This window comes from Mchenga conophoros, linkage group LG4 (assembly GCF_057382185.1).
Source record: "Mchenga conophoros isolate Kocher_MC1m ecotype Shallow Benthic linkage group LG4, M_conophoros_male_GT1.1, whole genome shotgun sequence".
In the NCBI taxonomy this organism is placed as follows: Eukaryota; Metazoa; Chordata; class Actinopteri; order Cichliformes; family Cichlidae; genus Mchenga; species Mchenga conophoros.
This window is the reverse complement of record NC_140529.1, coordinates 34,299,640-34,321,457: the sequence shown is the minus strand read 5'-3', so window position 1 is coordinate 34,321,457 and position 21,818 is coordinate 34,299,640. Positions and strand designations below refer to the sequence as shown.

General features: G+C 41.3%; 4 protein-coding genes across 4 annotated transcripts; 1 reads left to right on the top strand and 3 right to left on the bottom strand.

The window, feature by feature from the left end:
* Nucleotides 1-813: 813 nt before the first annotated feature.
* On the bottom strand, nt 814-8,665 carry armc5 (armadillo repeat containing 5). Its single transcript, XM_085272010.1, has 7 exons — nt 7,772-8,665; nt 7,660-7,690; nt 7,457-7,567; nt 6,203-7,091; nt 5,334-6,106; nt 4,793-4,925; nt 814-2,855 (listed from the first exon to the last, which is right to left on the bottom strand). The coding sequence occupies exons 1-7, from the start codon at nt 8,144-8,146 to the stop codon at nt 1,475-1,477; spliced, it is 3,693 nt and encodes a 1,230-aa protein (XP_085128136.1). The 5' UTR covers nt 8,147-8,665; the 3' UTR covers nt 814-1,474.
* On the top strand, nt 8,404-12,145 carry LOC146576609 (uncharacterized). Its single transcript, XM_085272012.1, has 2 exons — nt 8,404-9,164; nt 9,739-12,145. Exons 1-2 carry the CDS (start codon nt 9,071-9,073, stop codon nt 10,341-10,343), a joined length of 699 nt encoding a protein of 232 aa, XP_085128138.1. The 5' UTR covers nt 8,404-9,070; the 3' UTR covers nt 10,344-12,145.
* Nucleotides 12,121-14,332, bottom strand: LOC146576608 (putative nuclease HARBI1). Its single transcript, XM_085272011.1, has 3 exons — nt 13,637-14,332; nt 12,955-13,186; nt 12,121-12,878 (listed from the first exon to the last, which is right to left on the bottom strand). Exons 1-3 carry the CDS (start codon nt 13,973-13,975, stop codon nt 12,160-12,162), a joined length of 1,290 nt encoding a protein of 429 aa, XP_085128137.1. The 5' UTR covers nt 13,976-14,332; the 3' UTR covers nt 12,121-12,159.
* A 1,645-nt stretch (nt 14,333-15,977) lies between these two features.
* On the bottom strand, nt 15,978-21,422 carry elob (elongin B). The gene is made up of 4 exons (XM_085272009.1): nt 21,232-21,422; nt 20,152-20,286; nt 19,360-19,468; nt 15,978-17,241 (listed from the first exon to the last, which is right to left on the bottom strand). The coding sequence occupies exons 1-4, from the start codon at nt 21,232-21,234 to the stop codon at nt 17,129-17,131; spliced, it is 360 nt and encodes a 119-aa protein (XP_085128135.1). The 5' UTR covers nt 21,235-21,422; the 3' UTR covers nt 15,978-17,128.
* Between the last annotated feature and the right edge of the window lie 396 nt (nt 21,423-21,818).

Here is a 21,818-nt window from a genome sequence, read left to right as displayed (position 1 = left end):
CATTTACTAGCCTAATTGAGGTGGGTTAACTCTCCGGTGTCACCCCCCTCTCTCCAGCTGTTCTGTCTGCAGCGCTGCACAATTATACTGTAGTGATAAATGTAACAGCAGGGCTGCCTCTGAAATGCACGTATGGCTGGACTTCCATTGGACTGGAGCGATGTTACGATGCCCAACACCACCACCTAACCTAATGCATTTACTCTAGTACAATCTTAATGTATTTGTGTTTTATTCCTCTGTTACACAGCTTTCTACTACATTATATTATAAATGCAAAATAGCATCAATTTTAAAGCTTACTTGGGGAGATTTTAAACTAGAAATTATTTTATGTTGGCTTATTGATAAAGCTATCCAGCAGTAGAAATAAAATCTTCTCCAGCTGATCTACACATTCACGAATTAATGGTTATGATCAATTAATATAATGTATATGATTCTGAATAATGAGAACTTTTGGTCAGAACCAAATATCCTGATTGCCTGCAGGTCCTCAGATTCCCACTCCACTGACAAAAAATTGCACTACAAAATTTTGTATAATTCCTTGTGTTGCCAGGTAGATAATTTGATTAGTAGAAACCACTTTTTGAAAAACCAGAATAATTTTTCAGGGGGAAAACAAATGTTGGACTGGAAGGAAACAAAGACAGTGGGAGGTTAATCACCCACCTCAAACATGAAAAGAAAGTACTGTATACCTATATCTATGTGAGAGCATTGAATGCTTTTGTTAACTGTTACGTGCAGTCCAAAAAAAAAAAAAAAGCTGAACAGGTACTTGCCTGCTTCTTTTACCCATAAAAAAAATCTTTAACCCCAGAAACTTTGTAATGCAGTAGCAGAAACCCTGAAAACACCAGAGTCATCTGGAGAGCTTGACTTTCTCTACTGCTAGTTATCCAAGTTAACCAAAACTCAATTAACTTTCAAGGCTTTAGGTTTTCCCTTTTTTGTGTACGCACACCCTCCCACAAGAAGAAACTGAGACCAAAGTGATGTTCCACCAATATATTTACTGGCATAAATTTATGAGCCATTTGAAATGTATATACGTTGCTTATCTGCTATTCCACTTCATCTCCAACAACTGGCTCTCAGACCAACCTCATAATTTTAGCTATTTTTATCAAATGCATGACAGACATCTGCTTTAACGTTTCCCCGGTTAAAATAAAAAATAAAAAAAAAATCACCAACAGTAAATTATAGTAGATGTACATCATGCTGGGACGTGCTACATTTACATCCAAGCTAAACAGAAATGTATTCTTCAAAATGATCAAAATAAATCAACATAAATCAGCAGTTCCTTCTGTAAGTGCTGGAGCAGCATTTTTTAAGGTAACCATGCTGCTGTAAACCACATAATCCATGTGCTTCCTAAACGTATGACAATGGAAACTCTAGACACTTAAACTCACGCTGTGCCCCTTTAAATTATGTGATCAATCAGTATTTCGATCCTTGCTCAGGTCAAAGCTACGGAGACCAAACTTAACAGATCTTGTTTGAGAGTCTCTGCACAGTCAGCTTCTCTGGCCAGTCTGCGAAGGCAGTCCCCAGCAATGGAGGAGGACAGGAAGGGCCGAGGACAGTCCTGACAGCCCAGCAGCAAGGACAGGCAAGCCCGGCCCAGTGCTGGGTAGCTGTACCGCTGGGAAAACCAGTACAACTGGGGCAGCAGAGCAGCCAGAACACCACCTTCAGCAAATGTTTCCGAGGAGCGAGAGCCCTGAGCCGCAGATTTAGGAAGCTGCTCTGAATCTTTAATCAAGCTCTTTGGTCTTAAAGTCAGCTCTTCTGAACTGACTGATTTGTCCACTGTTTTCTTACCGTCTGTCTGTTGCAGGGAATTTGGTTTCTTTGTTTTTTCAGTTTGCATCTTAAATCCTGTCAGCTCTAGCTCTGACGTTCGATTGGCCAGGCTTTCCTCAGCAGACTCGGGGCACTCGTGGTCCATTTTGGATGTATCCTTTTCAGCGTTGGCCTCTGTTGTAGTCCGATTAGCGGCTTTCGGACAGCAGGACAGGAGAAACGACACACACAGGTCCTCTAAGTCTCTCTGTAGCTCACTTACCAAAAACCTGCAACCTCCAATCATCATCTCACATAACGGAGTTTTCTGGAAATCCACATTTCCTTCCGAGCGCTCCTCTGTCTCGCTTTCATAGAGACTCAGACCATCGAGCACCAATTTGTCCAAAATCTGGCACTGTCCACTCTTCCTTCCTTCCTCCCTTTCCTTAATTGTTTCTTCACCCTTAGTAAAGCGACATCCATGCAGATAATGTAGCACTGGTAATAATGCACCTCTGCTGACATCTTTAATGGGGATAGCTTCTTTTGAATTGCCCTGAGCTTCTCCAAATCCACCTCTCAACAGGGCCCTGAAATACTCAGAGCCAACCCCACCTGTGCCCTCAACCCCAGCTACAGCCTCCCTGCAGGCTGGGACCTGGGTCCCATCATCCAGCAGCAAGAACAGATCAAAGTTAGAGATGCTGTAAGGGCACGTGTCTGCTAGCCGAGCTTTTTTAGAGGGAGGCGGAGAAAAATGACCAAGGCTACTGATCGACTGTCTTATAACTGAAATTGAATGTTTTTTGTCGAGCTCGGTTTTAATGGTACCTGTGAGAGCAGACAGGCATCCAATCAGGAGAGAGAAGTACAGCGAGTGGAGATGTGAGGTCACGCCTGAATGTGGAGAATTCAAAAAGTCAGAAAGCAGTCTTTCACATTCAGCAGGGTGGTCTTCGTCCGCACCATCATCGTCGTCACAGCTGAGGGGCCGCAGGGCCAAGAGCAGCCCGCCGCTGTCCAGAAGAAGTTTCTTCAGCAGTGACTTGTTGCTGTACGAGAAAAAGAAAAGGTAAAAACATTAATAGTGAGTGTTTATTGTCTATTCTGACCTTCTTTGTTCCCTCTCATATACACACTGTTACAATGATGGATACTCCTATTCAAGAAGGAAATTGTTTCAAATAATAAGGTCAGCATATGTACAAGTAATCCCTGAGACAAAAACCTCACACTACAGTAAGCTTATTTTCAGGCTTTTCTTTATCTGATCTACAAGATGTCAGGATGTCTGGCAGTTTCTAATATAGTTGTTTCAGGCACGCAGGTAAGAGAACAGAAGCCCCGCCTGCCTGCTGTTCAAGCCTTCTGTTTACAAGAAACAGGCAGTCTGAGGATATTTGGTGTAAAGGTTGAAGAACTACAACAGCTTGTTTCAGATAGAAGATTTCCATATTTCAGAAATATAATGCAAGTAGAATAGAATCCACTATATTTGGTCTACTTCAAAATTCATCACAGATTACCGTTATGTGGGGCTGCAGCTATCGATTATTTTACTAATTGATTAATTTATCAATTATTCCATCGATTAATCAAGTAGTAGAAATATTTTTGTCTTATTAATGAGTAATGCGGAAAACAAAATACAGGTTTTATTAAAACAAACTGCTCATTGTGTTCCCGTGTTTTTTGTCTTATCCGTCAACAAAACAAACCCTTTTTATTTACGTTTTAAATTTAAAAAATTGTCTTAAATGCAAAAATATATTTTAAAAAATACTCTCAAGTATAGTCAAATAAAATAAGATGAATATGCAAAATAAACTAAGGCATAAAACATGAATCTTTACTGTCTTCTTAGAAGGCTTTTTGAGTTTTTCTATATGTGTTTTTATGTGTTAAAGTGTGCAAGTGAATGACTGAGTTTGCGTCTGTAAGGAAAAAGGAAAATGTAGTGGCTGCAACGAAGAGAAGCAAGCATATCTGAATATTTTGAAGTTTGCCCCGTGCATTGATGCAAAGCTTTTGTGTTGCTGAACACAAGAGGTTATGATGGTGTAGATAATGAACATTAACATTCACCATCCAACCTAAGATCCCTCGGGTCAGTGGCTCAGAGTTTTACTGGCCCATGTACATTTTTTTTGGCTTGTGAAAAAAAAGCTTTCATTTGTATATTTTTAAATATTAACGCAATTTAATTGAGACAGTATTTCAGATTATTTCACTTTGAATCTGAACAATGTAACATAAGCTTTGAAATAAATGGTCTAGTGCACACCATGCCCCCGTTTAGACTCACCCCTGTTCGCATCCATGTAAAAAAGGACAGCTGCCGTCAGCCGTCAGCGAGCTGTATAATCTAACTAGTCTGGTATCAGACTAAGTTACCAGTTCATCGGCATATTTTAATACAACTCCTGGAGGCTTGCTGCAGATTTCTGTGTAAAACAAATGGCAGTGAATGGAGCAGCTACAAAGATAGTTTTTCTTCATATCACAGTTTGTTGATGAGTTGGTTTGATGAAGAGCCTGCTGTTTTGGACACGAGAAACACGTTTTCTTTCAATCAACCTGAGCTCACCGTCGCGTAATGACTCCGCCTCTTTGCTCTTCGCGGGATGTAAACAGACTCCGCCTCCCCATTAAACTGTGGTAGCATCATCACTGCTGCTGTTGGGTCATCTGTGTTTTTGTTTAAAATTGGGAGCCGAGTTGTTGTTTTTTTTTCACATGCTGCTCCTAAATATGTTTGTATTGCACGTCTGTTTTTTAAGTCACAAGTCTGGGAGAAGCGCTCACGTTTCCATGGTGACAATGTTCCGCTACAGGGCCGTGCCTTAAACGAAGTGTCGAAGCAAAGAATGTGTGCCGAGAACTTTTTAGAACTGAATTTTTCGAAATACTCAATAAATCCTTGCAGCCCTACTGTTATACATTTAGTATTTTTTTATGAATACATTGTCAGTATACATCCAATAATTACCTGCTGATTAAAGGCAGAGACAGTGCACAGTTCAGCTTATCTGAGTCAGAGCCAGACAGCATCACATGTGCAAGAACCCCAGAGCCAAATCCAGACTCACACTGGACACGCAGGTTATTCAGAAGGGCCACACCTGCAAAGTCAGCACACAATTATAAACTCTTTAGTCTTACATAAAAAACAAAAAGACCAGATATTATATTTGATCGAACAAAAGACGGTTCCTGAGATAAATTCTGATCAACAGCGAATCAATATCGTCCCTGTAGTTAACCAAATGTGACCAAGCAGCAATTGAATTAGTTGAATTTTCAGTGTATCCGTGTAAAGTTCAGGGTTACTTGTTAGGAGTCATTTCACTTGTAGCCTGGCTTTCTCAGTTCAAATAAAAATGATTCCAATAAAGCAAAATAAGCAGATTTTAAATGTAAAAGACTAACACTGCACCTCTACCCTGTGAGCATATTTAATTACTTATGTGTGCATTATTTAAATCTTGTATAAGGTTTCACTTATTTTAACATGACTGTGTTCATCTCACCAAGCTGTTTAACTTTGGCTTTCACTCTGTCCGTCTGCCTGTCTCCTCCTTCAAATCCTTCTTCTCTCTGGCAGAGATGGTGGCGAATGAGCGCTACAGAACCCGTTCGGAGAAGCGACTGCAAACAGTTCGGGTTGCAGCTCAGCCGGCAAAGCATGCGGAAGCACTTGCTGCTGGGATCCTCACGCTGGGTAAGGTAAAAGAGCAAGCCGGACATGACGCCTGAGCTGACCAGAGCAGCACTTGGATCGGTGGCGTGGGAGAAGCGCGACAGCAGCAGCAGGATGGGTGACTCTGGCGTCCAGGGTTCGGGGTGGTAAGGGTGATGGAAAGCTAATGCGCGAGGCACAGATGGAGGAGTCTCAAGTGTGACTTTAGTCAAAGACGTTGTTGATTGAGCCCGCGGCCTGCGTCTGAGTGGGGATGAAAACTTGGATGGAGAAACGGGGGTTTGGCTTGTTTTAGTGGGAGAGGAGATGGTGGAGGAACTAGGCTGGGTTTGTGGTGAGAGCGTATTGGAGGGAGGCAGATTGGTGACTTTTGATGATGATGAAGACAAAGGCGAAGAGTGAGGTGCTTTTTTAGAAGCAGAAGAAATAGCTGAGTTGGGTGAAGAAGAGTTTTTAAGAGAGGAACTAGAATATGGGTTTGAGGAAGGGGTTTGAGGTGATGAAGATGGCGGGATCTGAAGACTCCCCCATTCTCCATCAACATTAGAAGAATCTAGAAGGTCCCCTTCAGAAGCTATCAAACCCTCAGACACCAACCAGGACCTGGAGAAAGGAATGAAATTGTAAACAATATCAAACAGAAGAAAACAGTGCATTGGGAAAACTAAATTTTAAAAAATAAATTTCCTTTTTCCATACCTGAGACTTAAAAAGCTGGATGAGCCCTGCTCCCTACCAGATTCTTCCTTTTTGTGTCCCTCGGGAGGAGGAAAATCAAAGGAATCAAAACATAATGAAGACAGGAGCTCGGTGGGAGACGTACTAGAGGAGAGGCTCACGTCCATCTTCTCAGTCAATGGCTCCTCTCCTCTGGTGAGCTCAACTAGCCGTGCAACAAGAAGAGGAACCAGCCCCAACTCCTGCAGCTGCTCCATGGCAGATTCATCAAAAACAAAGTCTACACAGGCCATAAGAGCGAGACGGGAAAGAGGATGACTCTGATGAGCCGACAAAAAGCCAATCAGTACCTCCAGTCCGCCGCTCTCTTTCACCTTGGCCCGGTTCACGGCCTCTTTGCAGCACAAGCACAGAGCCTTGAGGAAGAGTCCTGACTTCAGTGGGTCCCTTTTAACCTCCTCTGTGAACTTCTGGATGACTCCCAGTGACCCCACGAGAGGGCGTAGGCAACCCTGAGAGCACATATTGGCTAATGTTTTCAGTGCCAACTCTTCAAAGGGTTTACCAGACTCTCCTGTCACCATGACACCCAGCTGAGCGAGGACCCCGGAACGAGACACCTCCCTGGCACATTCAACACCACAGCCCCGGGTGAGCTCATGGAGAGTCCTGAGAGCTGCTCGCCTCAACCCCTGGGGATACTCTGGTGCAATAAGAGGGGTGAGCGCAGATAGGGTCCCTTGGGTGAGCAATGAAAGGCGATTAGAAGGCGTATCACAGAGGTAGAGAAGGGCTCGAGTAGCAGACTGAGCACACTCAAGTTTGGGACAGGCATCTTTGGGTGGAGCAGCTGTGGGGGAGGACGGTGCAGATGAAAGAGACACGCAGAGAAGGAGAAGAGGAACACCACCTGTGTGATAATAAGAACGATTTATAATCAGAGGAGAAATTATATAGATTCACAGGTCAAAGAAAACACATTTTGATAGACTTGCTTTTATGTGATGGCATTACATGTGATATCTTTGTACTGTCTGGTTATCAGCTTTCAGTTTTTTTGTTTATTGTCTTCTTTCCCCTGTTTGACCTTAATGATCGACTTTAAATCTGCCCTTTGAGCACTCTACTTTTGCCTGTCTGTTACAGCACTTATTATCATTATTATTATTTTAATATATCTACAACTAAAAAAGCCCATTTGGAAGCTTTCAAGCTCATTTTAAATGCTGTCAGCTACAAAGGTGGATGTGACACACAGAAGCAGGTCAGACATACCTGCAGAGTGGATGAGTGCAGAGCTTTCTGGATCCATGGCCAAGTTCCCTAAAGCGCGGGCTGCTCGGTTCAGGACTGTTTCCAGTGACACATTTTTCTTAAGGATGTCCACTACAACAGGCATTTTTCAGATATAAGTTATGATAAAGATTGCTTAAATTTAAAAAGTATAATATATAGTATAACAATAAATCACCACTTACCTACAATATTTATCCCATCAAGTTTACGCACCTGATATTGTAGGAAAGTAGGAAAACATTTTAAAAGTTAGTGACTTTAATAAACAAACTCATCTATTATTTCTTGTCTCACCTCTATTCGTGTCTCCAGCTCAGTGCAGCAGTTGCCCAGGATGCTAAGAGCGAGATCCAGAGTTTTCCTCGAGCACTCTGGGTGTTTAATCAGATCCAACAGGTGCCGGAGACCACCCTGACCTCTGAATCTGGCAATGCCAGCCTTGCCGCCCTTGATGTGCTGCGTCCTAATAGCAACAAGCGCTCGCCACTGGGAGACTTTGGACCTCTTGTCCGTTTCTCTGGCACCGCCTGAGCCTGACTGTCCCTGACGCTCAGACCCCGATCCAGATTTGGAGATGTGAGTCAAGCACCAGGTCAAAGAAGACTCTGGTGATGGTTGTCCTTCCCTGGAAGGTGTTCTCGGGTTTTTTCTGTCACATTCTGCAGCCATGGCCCCCCGGATTTCCAGGTAACAGGTGTACTTATTTTTAATTTGTCCTCCTCAATTAAAACAAATATCACAGGCGCCGCGAGGCATCACTGGACGTTTCCAGTAAAACACCGAGAAATTATATACCATGTCCTTTCCACTTAGATATACTCAACTCTTGGTTTAGTTCATTGTCTTTAAAGTTTCCGGAAAAAAGCGACTTGTGTGGTAAGAACTACAGATACCAGCATGAAAAAGGAAAGTGTTACCGCCTGACGCCGCACTCCCCGACGGGATATGGAGTTCCGACGGCTTCGGTCCGCTCCCTTTAAAACTGGCCTATATCGTAAGAAGGCCAAGCAAACGTTAATCGACCAAGTGGACGTGTATTTTCTCGGTGTAATATATTTTTTACACACAAAATGACGAATTAAATCTCTATTTTATCAATGTTTTGTTACCACTGGCCGAATAATTTTTGTGAAACAAACTGCAATCGAGTGGGTTAGCCGCTAACGCCATCTTTAGCCAAACAACAAAACAGGGTCGGCCGAGGGAGGGAGCAGGGAGTGAAGAGGTGGGTCGGTTAAAAATACTCTGGGACGTGTAGTTCGAATTTGATAGCGCCCAGTTCCTCTTATGCGAACCATCCTTTTGAAAAACTACACCCCCCATGATCGCGACAAATCGTAACCTACGTTAAAAGAGTCAAAGAGTTTAGGGATTGTAGTTCATCCGCTAGTCCAGAATACTAAAAAGAATAGGCGTAATAACCAAAATGAACTACAATTTCCAAGCTACCAAGCGACGTTGTTATAGTCATCGTCTTTCTCGACGCGAGAGAGGGCATCGGTGACTCTTGGATGTTGTTAAATTCCGCGATAGATACACCGCTAGTAAATAAAAAAAAACAACTTTAACTGTAATGGTTGTGCTTTTAATAAGATGGAGGTAATCGAGACAATTGTGATTCAAAACTCCGAAGTGGAAGGAAAGGAAACGGTCGTGTCCAGTGTGGATACGGATAAAACAAAAGCAGGTTAGTACTCAGCAGGAACGTTTCCAGGATTTTTTTTTTCTTTTTTTGTATGGGGTGGGGTGGAGAATGAGAATGGGGGGGGGGGGGGGGGCAAGAACAACAACAACCTGGTTTATTGCATTAAAAGTAGCACTGCACAAAATTTGTATTCAATAAAAACTGCTTTGCAATGTAGCTAAATATGCATTTACACACCCTTTCAGTTAAGTAAAAGTTAAGCATACAAAGTACCTACAATAAAAGTACTTGATGTAGTATTTAATACAAAATCATATACCGGTACATTATTTTATGGTTGGTTTTATTAGTATTATTATTGGAATAGTTTTATTTATATTTTTAAACTTAATATGTGACTATAGCTTTAAAATATAGATCAAGAACAAGATATGCATCCAAAATATAGTGCAGTATACCATAACGCAGAAAAACTTAATTGTAGTTGTATTGCAGTTGTAGTTGTACTCATGATGTTCAGCATTTTAAGAAAAACTGTACTGTAGACCAAGGCATTGTCTTTAATAACTCCAAAAAAAAGCAGTCGATCTGATCATCTACCTTTTTTCACTCCTAGAATTTATCTGGACAGTTCAGGCTACATGGCATCTAGTCAATACCCGGCTTGAAATGGATCAGGCCTTTGACCAGCCAGTGTGCAAGAAAAAGAAACTCTGGGAAATGGTTGCAGAGAAGGTCAATGCCAAATTGAGGGAGTCAGAGGTCACTGATGTCACTGTGAAGGCGTACGAATGTGATCTCAAGTGGAGAAACATGCTGGCCACATACAGAAAAAACGCAGAGAGGGCCAAGAGGTTGGGAGTGACCAGCGTCCACTGGGAGTTCTTTAAAGCTATGCACGAAGTCCTGGGTAAGAGCAGGGAGGAGATCGAAGCCCAGCGCAGGGCCAAACTCAGCGGGACCAAAGTAGGAAAAGCTATAGCGAGCAAGAGGTTTACCCCTATCCTCCCTACGCCTCCTGCAACAGCTGCTCCCTGCCTCACCAGGCCTCCGCAGGATGTCCTGCAGCTGTACATGGAGCTGCAGGAGAGGAAGATGAACATGTGGGCGCAGCAGAAAGCACTGGAGGAGCGAAAAATTGAGGCCATCAACAACCTGGCCCAAGCCATCTCCAGCCTGGCTCAGAAGAACGGCACACAGACTTCAAAGGATGGACATTAGGAGAGAGGAAACGCGAAATTACCAAGACCTTCCAACACTGCATGAGAAGAACAGCTCGTTTGCAATGTCTAATGTTTGTAGACTTTTTCACATTTTTACCGTTACAGTTTACAGAGTAGCTTGGATTAGCAGGTGTACAGTATGAGGCCAGACTCACCTTTAACACAGCAGGCAGATTACAGTTCTCTTTAAACCTGTCTCTTTTTTCCTCCTGGTGCTCAAAATAATGTCAGAATCTTTTATTTTTATACCAAAATAGAAAACTTGGATGAAGTTGAAGAGTACACACAAATGGGGAATCCACCCCCATCTGTTAAAGAACTGTACGAAAATAAACTGTACGTAAATAAAGTAACCATTGCCGGGCCAAAAGCAGTCAAATACAATACAGATTTCAGTAATGGGATTAATGAAGATACTGGTATAAATGTTAAAGTATTAATAAGATACTCTTTGTTTATAACTCTGTCTCTGTTGTGTGTTTTTTATGCTGAAAGCTTCCTGCAAATCTTTCCAGCACATATAGTTATTTAGTTTTAAAACAAATTATTAGCATAAGTAGCAATAATGCAGTGTGAGCATTAGCACAGAAACAGGCTCTGGCTGTCTATTACCTTAGAGAATGGTACAAAAAATACTGGAAGTTACCCCCGTGCATCTTCTTATTACTACTCTAATATGACAACTTGCTCAAGCTAGAGGTGAAATATGCAGGGGGAGAAGACCTAAACACCTCATAGGTGACTGAGTGTGTGAGACTGCAAGGGCTCTAACTGAGGAAAGTAGAAATGGGACAGCGCTTTGCGACATATAATGTGACGACACTTTCATGACAGAACACATTTCATGCTATTGTGGTTTCTAAACTTTAAATTTAGGCTCTTTTTTAGGTCTTCCTGTCTACCAGGTGCCTGATTTGAACACAGAGAAGAATTTACTTATAACTAACTTTGTCAAGGATTAAGAGTAATCTTCTTTCAGCTGCTCCTTTATTCACAAAGGGTCACCGCAGTAGATCCACATATTTGACTTGCCAGATTTTTACACGCAGTGCCATTCCTTTTTTTTCCCGCCTGTCCCATTTGGTTCTTTTGCCATCAGAATTATTGTCTAAAGGCCAATAAAGATGCCCAACAGATTTACTTTACCAAATGGACCATCCCGGCCTTGCCGTATCAGTCTATTTGATTCGCGGTGACAGTCCTGACACGCCTTCCTCCCAATCTTGGACTATAGATCTTTTGTGTGTTAGGAAAATGCATTAACACCACACTATGGAGATGACTAAATTAAAAAAAAAGCTAAACTCTTGATGAATGAATTCTGTGTAATATAAAGTGTCATTCATTTAAATTAATGAAAAGTTGGTTTGTTGTCATATTAAGGTTGGCAGCTACCGCCATCCCTGTTAGATTATGCTTTTGGGTTTCCCTTAGTAACTGTTTTAATGCATACACTACAGCGTGTATTAAAAAAATATATAAACATTGGTGTCACCTTCTGGTTAGTGAAGAGCTTGACAAGTTGTTACCTAATGAGCACATCTTGGATGATCCTCTTTTGACTCTTAATATTGACAGTGATTTACATAATAAATTTAATGCTGTGTTCAATTTAACCTGGAATGTGTTTACTGAAGTCTCAGAGCGAGGGAGGCCCATTTTCCCACAGAGATCCCTTCACCGCTCTCGCTCTATGACCTCAGGGAAACCTTTGCTGTTGGTTTTTAGGGGTTCAGTCACTACCTTCAAATGTTAATGAATGCAACATGCCAGGATCACGAGCACAACTGAAGTTTATTAACAAATTGAAATGTTCACGCGTTTCCATGATTAAAGCTTTTAAACAGAAAATCTGTAATGGAGTCACGTCTGCATACACCCTCGTCATCCGCCTCCCCCTCTTCATCTTGGGGTGTGGCTTCCTCCTTCTCTCCTTGAACCGCCTGTCCTAGGTCCAGAAACACATTATGCAACACACAGGCAGTCAGCACAACAGCTCTGGCTCGGTCATAGTTTCCAATATCCAGATACGTGAGCCTCCGAAACCTGGCTCTCAGATCGGCAATGGCCTGATCTAGGATCTGAAAATGCTCCTCCAGCGTCTTGTTAAAGAGCGCCTCTCTTGGTCCGTGACTTCCTGTGTACGGGGTAAAAATCTGATCAGTAAGTGGGTAGCCAGCTCTGGCCACAAGGCAGGAGCTGGAAGGCATTAGGTCAGGGTTCTGTTTGAGTTTGTCTCTTAGAGCACGACCTCTGTCCACATGAGATCCTTTACTGATTCTGCAGTGCAAGAACCGGCCTCTAATGTCACACACAAGCTCAAGGTTTAACCAAGAGTCAGGAGGGGCCTCCATCTTCATTCTCTTCACCTCAGGTATGGTGCTCTCCACATCATGTTTCCCTATAGGCAGGCGAATAGGGATCCGGGTGTGTCCCAACACTCCCAGAACCTGAGGAACACCTTGTCCTCCTTCTACTTCCTTTTTTCCAATTAGATTGGAGAATGGGAAAAGTGCCTCTACAGCCTCTTTCCCTGAAGAACAGAGAGAAAATATTATCATCATCATAATTTGCCCACATATGATTAATGACCCAACAAATTAACACACCAGCTGGCCATTTGATGTGCCTCTCTTCCAGCATGTTTATGCGCTGGCAGAAAGAGAAGAAGATCCTGTGGATGTTTCCCTTCTCCAGCTGGAAGCGGCGGGACACAGTGCGGTAACTGACTCGCTCGGACAGCAGTGTGAGAGACAGGAGGACAGTGTGGGACATTGATAAGCGAGCCCGTCCAGCCATTCGTGTCCTTGATTTGGAGCTTTGAAGTAGGTCTGAAATGTACTGGTGAAACACAGAGACACAAACAAAATACAACAGTATTTAATAGGCATGTATCCACTTTATTCTCCTTCCGGATCATGCAGAGTTTCTGGTTTTCTACTGGGATGTCAGCCACATCTCAAAGAAAAAGATGCATTTTCCACTTTTTTTGGTGCGATAAAACAAATGAATCCAGCAAAAAGTTATAAGATTAAGGAGTAATAACAAACATATGAAATGCAGAGCTTATAATTTGATTAAAGGCATTGTTATACATGATTGGTACACTTTAGAAATTCCTTAGTTTATCTCATATTCAGGTTCAAATTCTTTTTAATTGATTTTTGAATATCATGTTAAATTTGAGTTTGAAAATTAAAAAAACTGGCCAAAAATTGTCACTATTGTTTTTAATAGTAGTTGAAAACTGTAAAACGCTTTCTCAGAGGAAAACTAAAGCCACAAAACTACCTTGATCGCTGGATTATCCACAGTATCAACCTGCTCCTGGGACTCTGCAGCCTCCTCCTCTTTCTCTTCCTCCTGCTCGGACGGACTGGATGTTGTTGCTGTGTGTAAAACTTGGGGCACCACCTGATTCTGTAGTAACTGTACGTAAATAGTATTGGTAGGAGGAGGACGACGATGGGACTGCTTTTCCAGTTTTGCCAGGAGCTGTGACTCCAGGATCTCTTCCACCGCCTGGTCCAGCCTGTGCTCCAGCTCGCCCGCAGACAGAGGCTGCCACTCCCGTTCCACCATGTCCAGCACGGCCCTGCCTGCCGATAAAACACATTCACTGACATCCATTTTTTTTAATACCGGCGATAGAGAAACAAGATGCTTTCAGAGCATGGAAGCCAAGCAGAGGTCACCGGTCCTTTCAAGCAGTTGCAAGCCCATTCTGTTGTTAGCACTATGCTAATCTAGCCCGCTGGCTAGCTAGCTAATGTTTGCTGCTTTCAGGGACTGTCGGAATTTTGGCAGAGTCACTGAGACGTTGAAAGACAGTGACCGTATGAGCACACTAAAGTTTTTCTTCATCATTATAAATAGAAGTGTAAAAAAATGGTACACAGACAATAAAAAAAGTAAATTAAATAAATCAAACAGTGAGCAATACAGAGACAGAACAAGGACAAAATAAGTCACATTACATTAAGTGGAAAAAAAAAAACAATTCAAAAACTGATTTGAGAGATTGCTAAGCAGCCTTTCTAATACTTATTAGAAAGTTCATTAATCAAAAAATCTGTTATTATTTTACTAGTGTAACTTTAAAAATTGTTAATTTGTATTTACAATATGAACACAATAAATATTATACACATTTGGTTTTGGACTGCAATATGAAAAATATCTTTTGAGAAATTTTCAAACATTTTCACAAATTAGTGTTTGTATTAGTTTGTACAGAGATGTTTCTGATGTCAGTGCTCTGGCAAAGTTGAAATGTTGATAGTTATCACTTTTTTTGTCTTGATTTATTTACCTCTTGAAAGTAGACCCAGCATATTTAATTACAGTCACATATTGTTTTGTTCATTTGAATACTGCGTTAAAGAAATATGTCTCAGAAAGTTAAAGGTGAAAATAAACAAGAATGGTCAAATCTATTTTTAAGTCAACAAGAAGATTTTCCTAAAAGGAGGTTATTTACACCACAGGCAATAAAAAGTCCCAACTTCTTCTGTTATCGTCACTATTTTGGTTGTTTCAGTCCAATTTTGATGCTTTCCAGTGAAGTAGATGGTAAATAGAAAAGAGCCAGAACATTATATAACAGAAAACCAAAAGATTGATATCCATAATTATAGCAGTAATTAAAAGACAGGATAAATAAGAGACTGCACTTCGCAGTTTAGTGGTTTAGATTTTTAGACGAAGCAATGCCCAGTTCTGGGTCCTACTATCATTCAGAGTAAACAACACATATCCTGCCAAATTACATTCTGGCTGAATAAAGTTCCTTATTAGTTAGAAAGCCAATTTAATACACACCAGTAGAACCTGCCCAGTGCTGGACGACGCCAGATTAAGCAAGACGTTGGTCCTTAAAAAACAGAAACAGTGCTACATGATGTATAACACAAAAAATGAGCTTGGCACATAAAGTAAGTCCTTTGTTACAACAGCGCTTCTCGGCAATAAATCTTATACCATCGGACAGCCTGCTTATTTCCTCTTAAATCAGGGGTGGGGAACTCCAGGCCTCAAAATCTGGTGTCCTGGTTTTAGATATCACCCTTGGTCAACACACCTGAATCAAAGGATTAGTTCATTAGCAGGCCTCCGGAGAACTTCAAGACATGTTGAGGAGGAATTTAGCCATTTAAATCAGCTGTGTTGGATCAAAGACATCTAAAACCTGCAGGACACGGGTCCTTGAGTTCTCCCACCCCTGCCTTAAATGGTGGCACATTTGTAAGGAAAATCCATTTGTGGATTTGATGAATTGCTGCACAATTCATCAAATCAAACTTCTAAAGCTGGCTTCAACAGATTTCAATGTTAAAATTCACAGATTTACAGCCTGGCTCAACAATGGCTTTTGGCTCCTATGGATAGTTTCGTCATTCATAACAGCTTTACAATCTGTGTGTTTAAATAAGTCATCCACTTGTCAGATTTCCCGAAATATGATTTTCTGTGCGGTACAGACCTCCTAAGTAGCTTGTGGTGTTTTAACAGCAGCTGCTAAAACACCAACATCGTGGCTTCATCAAGGCCACAGTGGCTGTGGGCAACATTTTACACCGTCTATGTTCAAAGATCACTTTAAATTGTACAAACACACAACAGTACACAGATGTGAAAAACAATTCTTTTAATGTTAAACCAGTTACAAGTGCAACTTTGATCATCACATCCCACTGTTTAACAGCCTCAATCTTCAAATATGCTTTTAAATGTAATATTAAACAGCGTCTTTTCCCACACCCACCAGGCCATTACATCTTCTTCCTGTAATAACAGACTTTTTTTTTTTGTAATCATTATTAAGTTTCTAGATCATGAGACCCAGTGTTACACCATAATGTGAAGTTTTGATGTGCAGAAGTGTTTATTTCTAATACAATTTTATTTTTATTTTTTGAAAATAATACGCATTATGGTATTAACAGTGTAAAATACAGCACAAACTGCAGCATGACATAAATGAGCTATGGTTCCGGGATAAATGGGAGGCAAAATAAGCAGCCAGGCACAGCTCATAATTTAACCACGACGTGTCACCTCTTCACTTCAGACTGTCAAGCAAGTCACAGGCTACAACCAATCGTTGCTGAGGAAAGGTGAAGAGGTCTCCATCAATGTTAAGAAGGGAAAAGTAAAGAATAATCGCCACAACTTGAATTTTGATTGCTGCTATGCCTGAAGACGTGTACTGAAGATTCAAATGAGTCATTCAGTCTCAGTAACTTAGATATTCACAAACTCCAAGCTATTGCAGCAACACATATCCAAACCACACCCCAAAAAAGTTAATCCTAGTAATATTTTAATAAAGAAACACAAACATAAAAACCTAAAAATGCGACACCTTGTCAAATCCCACTCTGAAGCCAGCAAATTAAAGAACACAAGTAAGGCAGCATCAGCCTTACTCCAAATAAAGACTAGAATTCATTAAATACGAGGTACAATTATTCATGTTCAGCCTTTACCAACCCCGTGGATGACTGACAGTGTCGTGACAAGTCCGTCAGGTATCTCTGTGGGGTCTTTTGTGTAATTATCAATTTATCTAGCATGCGTTCGCCGATTTCAGGACAAAATGAACCACTTTGAAGCACCCTCACATTTACACCAAGGGGGAATCCGCGTTTGAAATTGTTTACGCCCAGCTGAAGATCGGTCGTCGGCAAGGCAAAACTTCACCCGCTGAGGCATCACTTCCCAAAAATTCAACCCCTCCCTTCGACCCCCTGTGTGTCCCTCTCGTTTCCCCCGCCTCTGAGCTCACTGTACAGCCTGCTCGTTGGCTGTGCTGCCTGAATCTTGGGGCTTCATGACGTCGGGGAGCTCAGGGGGAGTGGAGAAGGGCTCAATCCTCAGCTGCTCAAAGGAATCATCTGGGAGAACGACAGAAAGTTAAAACACAAAGAGAGACAAAAGAGACATTAAATTCTGGAAAGAGATCAAAGTAACATGAAAGGAGATCCAAAGAAATGAATAATTTTGTATCCAGGGGGACCTGAATTTTAAAATAACAGTTTTTAAAACGCCAAAAAGTCACAAAGTGTTTGTTTTGGACAACTAGACCAATGTTGAACACTGAATAAGTTAAAAAGTATTTTCCTTCTTCCACTGGAAAAAAAAATGGCATTTCCTGAGTGACAAAGAAAAACTCTTTGAAAAGCTCTGGCAATCTTTTCTGGCAACATTCCCATTTTTCCTGTTTTCACTTGTATTTTAAGACCATCTCCCGGCAGTCGGTTTCTCTCAGAAAACTCCCAAACCTGCACGACTCTTAAACTTTACCATGAATAACTGGAATACACGGATCAGTACATTTTGTACGTTGAGCCAACTTTGCCCAATTTGCCAGATTGTCTATGAAATGCACACACAGTACACACTCCAAATACAATTTCAACCCATCTGGCGGCACAAACTGGCAACCCGATTCAAAGGATGTGCCTTGCCAATCTCTACACAGACACCACAGCTGAGTTCTAAATAAATTACCTCTTTTTACCATTTCATCTTTCTTTACTACAAAGACGCAGTAAAATCGCAAGACATAAACAATGATGAGTTCAGCCACATATGTACCCATTTCAGTGTGTGTGACACAGGGTGATGGACTTTGCTAAGTTGGACACATTTACCAAACCGAGCTTCCAGAGTTAATAACACATAATCAAAAACTTGTAAAAATATAAACGCCTCTTTCCAACTGTAGACAACAAGTTGCAACAATTTTCTTTAAAAGCTGGACAATTTAACAGAAGTGGTTATAGCTCACATTTGGCTTGAAAGAGGATAACATATTACAATAACTTACAGTTCAAACAGCAAACTATGACTAGCTTTGCTTACCCATTAGTTGTGGTGGGAACATATCCTATTAAAGTTATTCAGGAAAGTACTTAAAGCCTTTACATGCTGGGCGTGAAAGATTCTTGCGAGCATTTTGGTGCAGCCAGTCCCACCGACTGCGTAATTTTATAGTACTAATTTTTTGGGATCAAGCTCAATTTTTATCATGTGAATGAACAGGCGTCACCAATCAGACCACTGCAATTACCAACAAGTGTGCTTGTAGCTCCAAATGTACACCGATACTGAATACACAAATAGTAACATAATACAATTTCAGCTCAGACACAGCTAAACGCCGTTAGTCGGCTCTCTGAAATGATTTCTTTGCCTCCTCAGATGTGGTCCCAACTCTGCCAACAAGGGTTCAAACTGCCCCACTGACATCGTGATACAGCTTCAACTCCTGTACCAAACCATGAAATTCTGCCTTCTTATCGGAACTGGACAAACCTGGAATCTCCGGTTCTTCATTTTCTTGTTTAAAAACAGCAGAACCAGCTCATCTTTGCTTGATGCAGACTCTTTTTTTTTTTTTTAGTAGTACATTCTTTTGAGGACAAATTTTTCACAAAAAGCAACATTTTGGATATGTGCATGTACGTTAAACCAGCGGTCCCCAACCTTTTTTGCGCCACGGACCGGTTTATGTTCGACAATCTTTTCACGAGCCGCCCTTTAAGGTGTCGCGGATAAATACAACAAAATAAAACCAGTACCGGTACCCCAAAAAAAAAGAAAAAAAAAAAAAAGATTTATTCATAACACACGAGAAAAGACCCAGGGAAACCGAGTTAACTATAAAAAAAATAACGTTAAAAAACCCTGAAAACCACAAATTTCACACCCAAGCATCAACTTGCGGTATGATACCAAACGACTCACGGTCTGTGGCCTGATATATATGCTACAACAGAACTACAAACTCCCAGATTTTGAAACTTAAATGTTGGTAGGTATGTTTTTGGAACTTTAGAGATAATTTGGATTGTATAGCGCATCGATGTGACAAGTTGCTTAGTGTAAACCAGAATCCAGAATGTAGAATTTGGCTGTTATCTTTTTTTCCCTAAACCTGAGTTCAGATCAAGCGAATAAGCTCACAGTAAAATCTAGTATTGAGGTGGGTTAGAAGATGAACTACTCACCACTCAGACGAAACGCTAATCCCACCGTGGCCGGGGCCTGAGGCCGGGCTGTCTGATTTGTGAAGCCGCAGTTTCCAAGAGTTTGACTGTCATTAAGCAGCACGTCATCCTGAAGAAGAAAGAGTTAAAAGAAGCAGACATCTTCAGAGATTTGCAGGATCAAGTTTGCAGGACAGACTGTTTTGTAACAAAGCGAAAATGGCGAGGCCTTGTTCTCTGATGTGAAGACTGCTTGTACTCAACAAAAAGCCAAAGTTTGAGGAAAGGAAAAAAAGGAAGTCCAATGATGTGTTCAGATAGAACCTGAACCAAAGTAAAAATATTTAAACTTTGTAAAAACTTTGATTTTTTTTTTTTTTTTTTTTTAAATGAAAGATTAGACTTTCCTGACAAACTGAAATGGAGGACAAGCTTTTTGTAATTGACATTGACTCAACTTCACTTTTACATTGAGAGGGGAAAGGGGGGGGGGGGGGGGGGGGGCTTGAGGAAATGTAGGACTTCCTTCTAATTTCTGAAAATATGTTACTGTCACTTGATTTCAGTTATAAATTATAAGTTTGCTCCTGTCCGCTGACTGCTGGGGCTAAACATTCAGGGGAGACTTCAAGTAACAAAAGAAAACTTTGATTCACGTTTTGTGAGAACAGCTTTGTCAAGTGAATAAAGGACAGGTATTAGAGCTCCAGCTATTATTTTGATTAACAATCTTTTTTTGAGACATTGCTTAGAGTATAAAATTGTAAGGTTAAAAAAATACTATTAACAAGGTTTCCAGGTAATTTATTTCACCTTATAAAGCCTCTGATCTTCAGGTGGCCTCTTTAAAATGCCCTCCACGATGCGCTTCAGTTCGTAGACTGTGGTTGACTCTTTGGCATCTGTGAAGATGGTCGTCTTGTGACGTCGGATCATTAGAAACACATCCTGCAGTGAGATGAAGTGACAGGAGAAAATCAGATAGTGATGATAGTGATAAACACTGTAACCCTGATTCTCAGAAACACACGTCCTGTCTTACTGAATTAAGCTCAATTCTGTTTTCTGAGCATTTATATCAGATACTGCTCATCTCTGTTGAGCCTACAGAACGTATCCAGTGCCATCACCAGATAGATTTATCACGTGAGAAAAAGCTGGTTAAAGTTTGAGCAAAACAAACAGACGGTAGATGGGCGTTTATAAACTGAAACAGTCTCTGCTTAACCAGGTTATTCTGTGTGGGAACACTTTGGTAACTTTATGAGTAAGCCAAGTCACTTCTCTACACCTCACGTTTTAAATAGCCGCAGTGACACATAGCTTAGCTAAGGCAGTTTTAACCAAAGCTTCAGCCATCTGTTAACGCCAGCTGTAGCGGCTTCCTCGATCAACTGTTTTCACAGACTTGAACTATAAAGTTGACAGTTTGTGTTTCAACTCCTCTAACTTTTAAAACAAGCCCCGCTCACGCTAAACAACCATTTTTTATCTAAGTTACATACATGGCAGCGTTAGCTGATAACTTTAGCCAGTTAGCTTTTGTGCGGCTAGATGGCTATTTGAGCCACAAAAATTTGGATGATTTATCTCGAACAACAGTCAGTTCGTTCACATTGATCGGACCCCACTGTGCTTAACTTGCTATCAACTTGAAGAGTATAGCGCAACGAGCCACCATGAGCTACTGTATTGACTAACGCAGGAGAAGCTAGCCAATGCTAGCAAAGGTTAGCTAAACAAAGACATTCGTCTCTGAGTGATTGCTTTGTGACCAGCTTAGCTGCTCAAATCAGGCATTTTACCGCTCTGGGGAGGGTTTGCCGGCTGACCTAAAGTCGGTTTTTCGTAGTCAACAGGCCACTATATTCTGTATGTGTTTTCCTCACTCACCATTTCTTGCGGTTGGCTGCACACAGTGGGGAGAAAAACTGCACTGCACAACGACAACTATGAGCTCAGAGCAGCATCAGACAGCCACCGCTTTAACTCCACCATCCACCAGCTGAGGGCAGCGCGCACAGCGCCGTCACTCTGTGCATGCACAAACTAATGCAACAGGAGAATATCTGTCTGAATGTCTTATTTCTCTTCATAACTGCTTAAATTATCAGAGTTAATCGGAGCTCCCGTTTTATGAAGGATTGCACCACGTTTTTCCCCACACACTGAGACGTTTTGTTTTGCAAAAGTCAACACGTGAGCATGAATACTGAAACTCTGGGCTTAAATAAATGTGGAAAATTAAAATTTAAAATAAAACAATGCTTTTGTTAATTCACAAAAAATCAGAAATTTCCATAGTAAGTGGGGCGAAACAGGAACTCTGCCATTTAACGGTTTATCTGTTACTTACTTTGGTGTAGTATGAATGGGTGAGGTCCTTATCAGCATGAAAAGTTGTAAATCTTATAAAAGCACGGTTAAAAGCTTAAAATGAGTGCCCTGCTTGAATATTGTTCAAAGCTAACCTGTGGGCC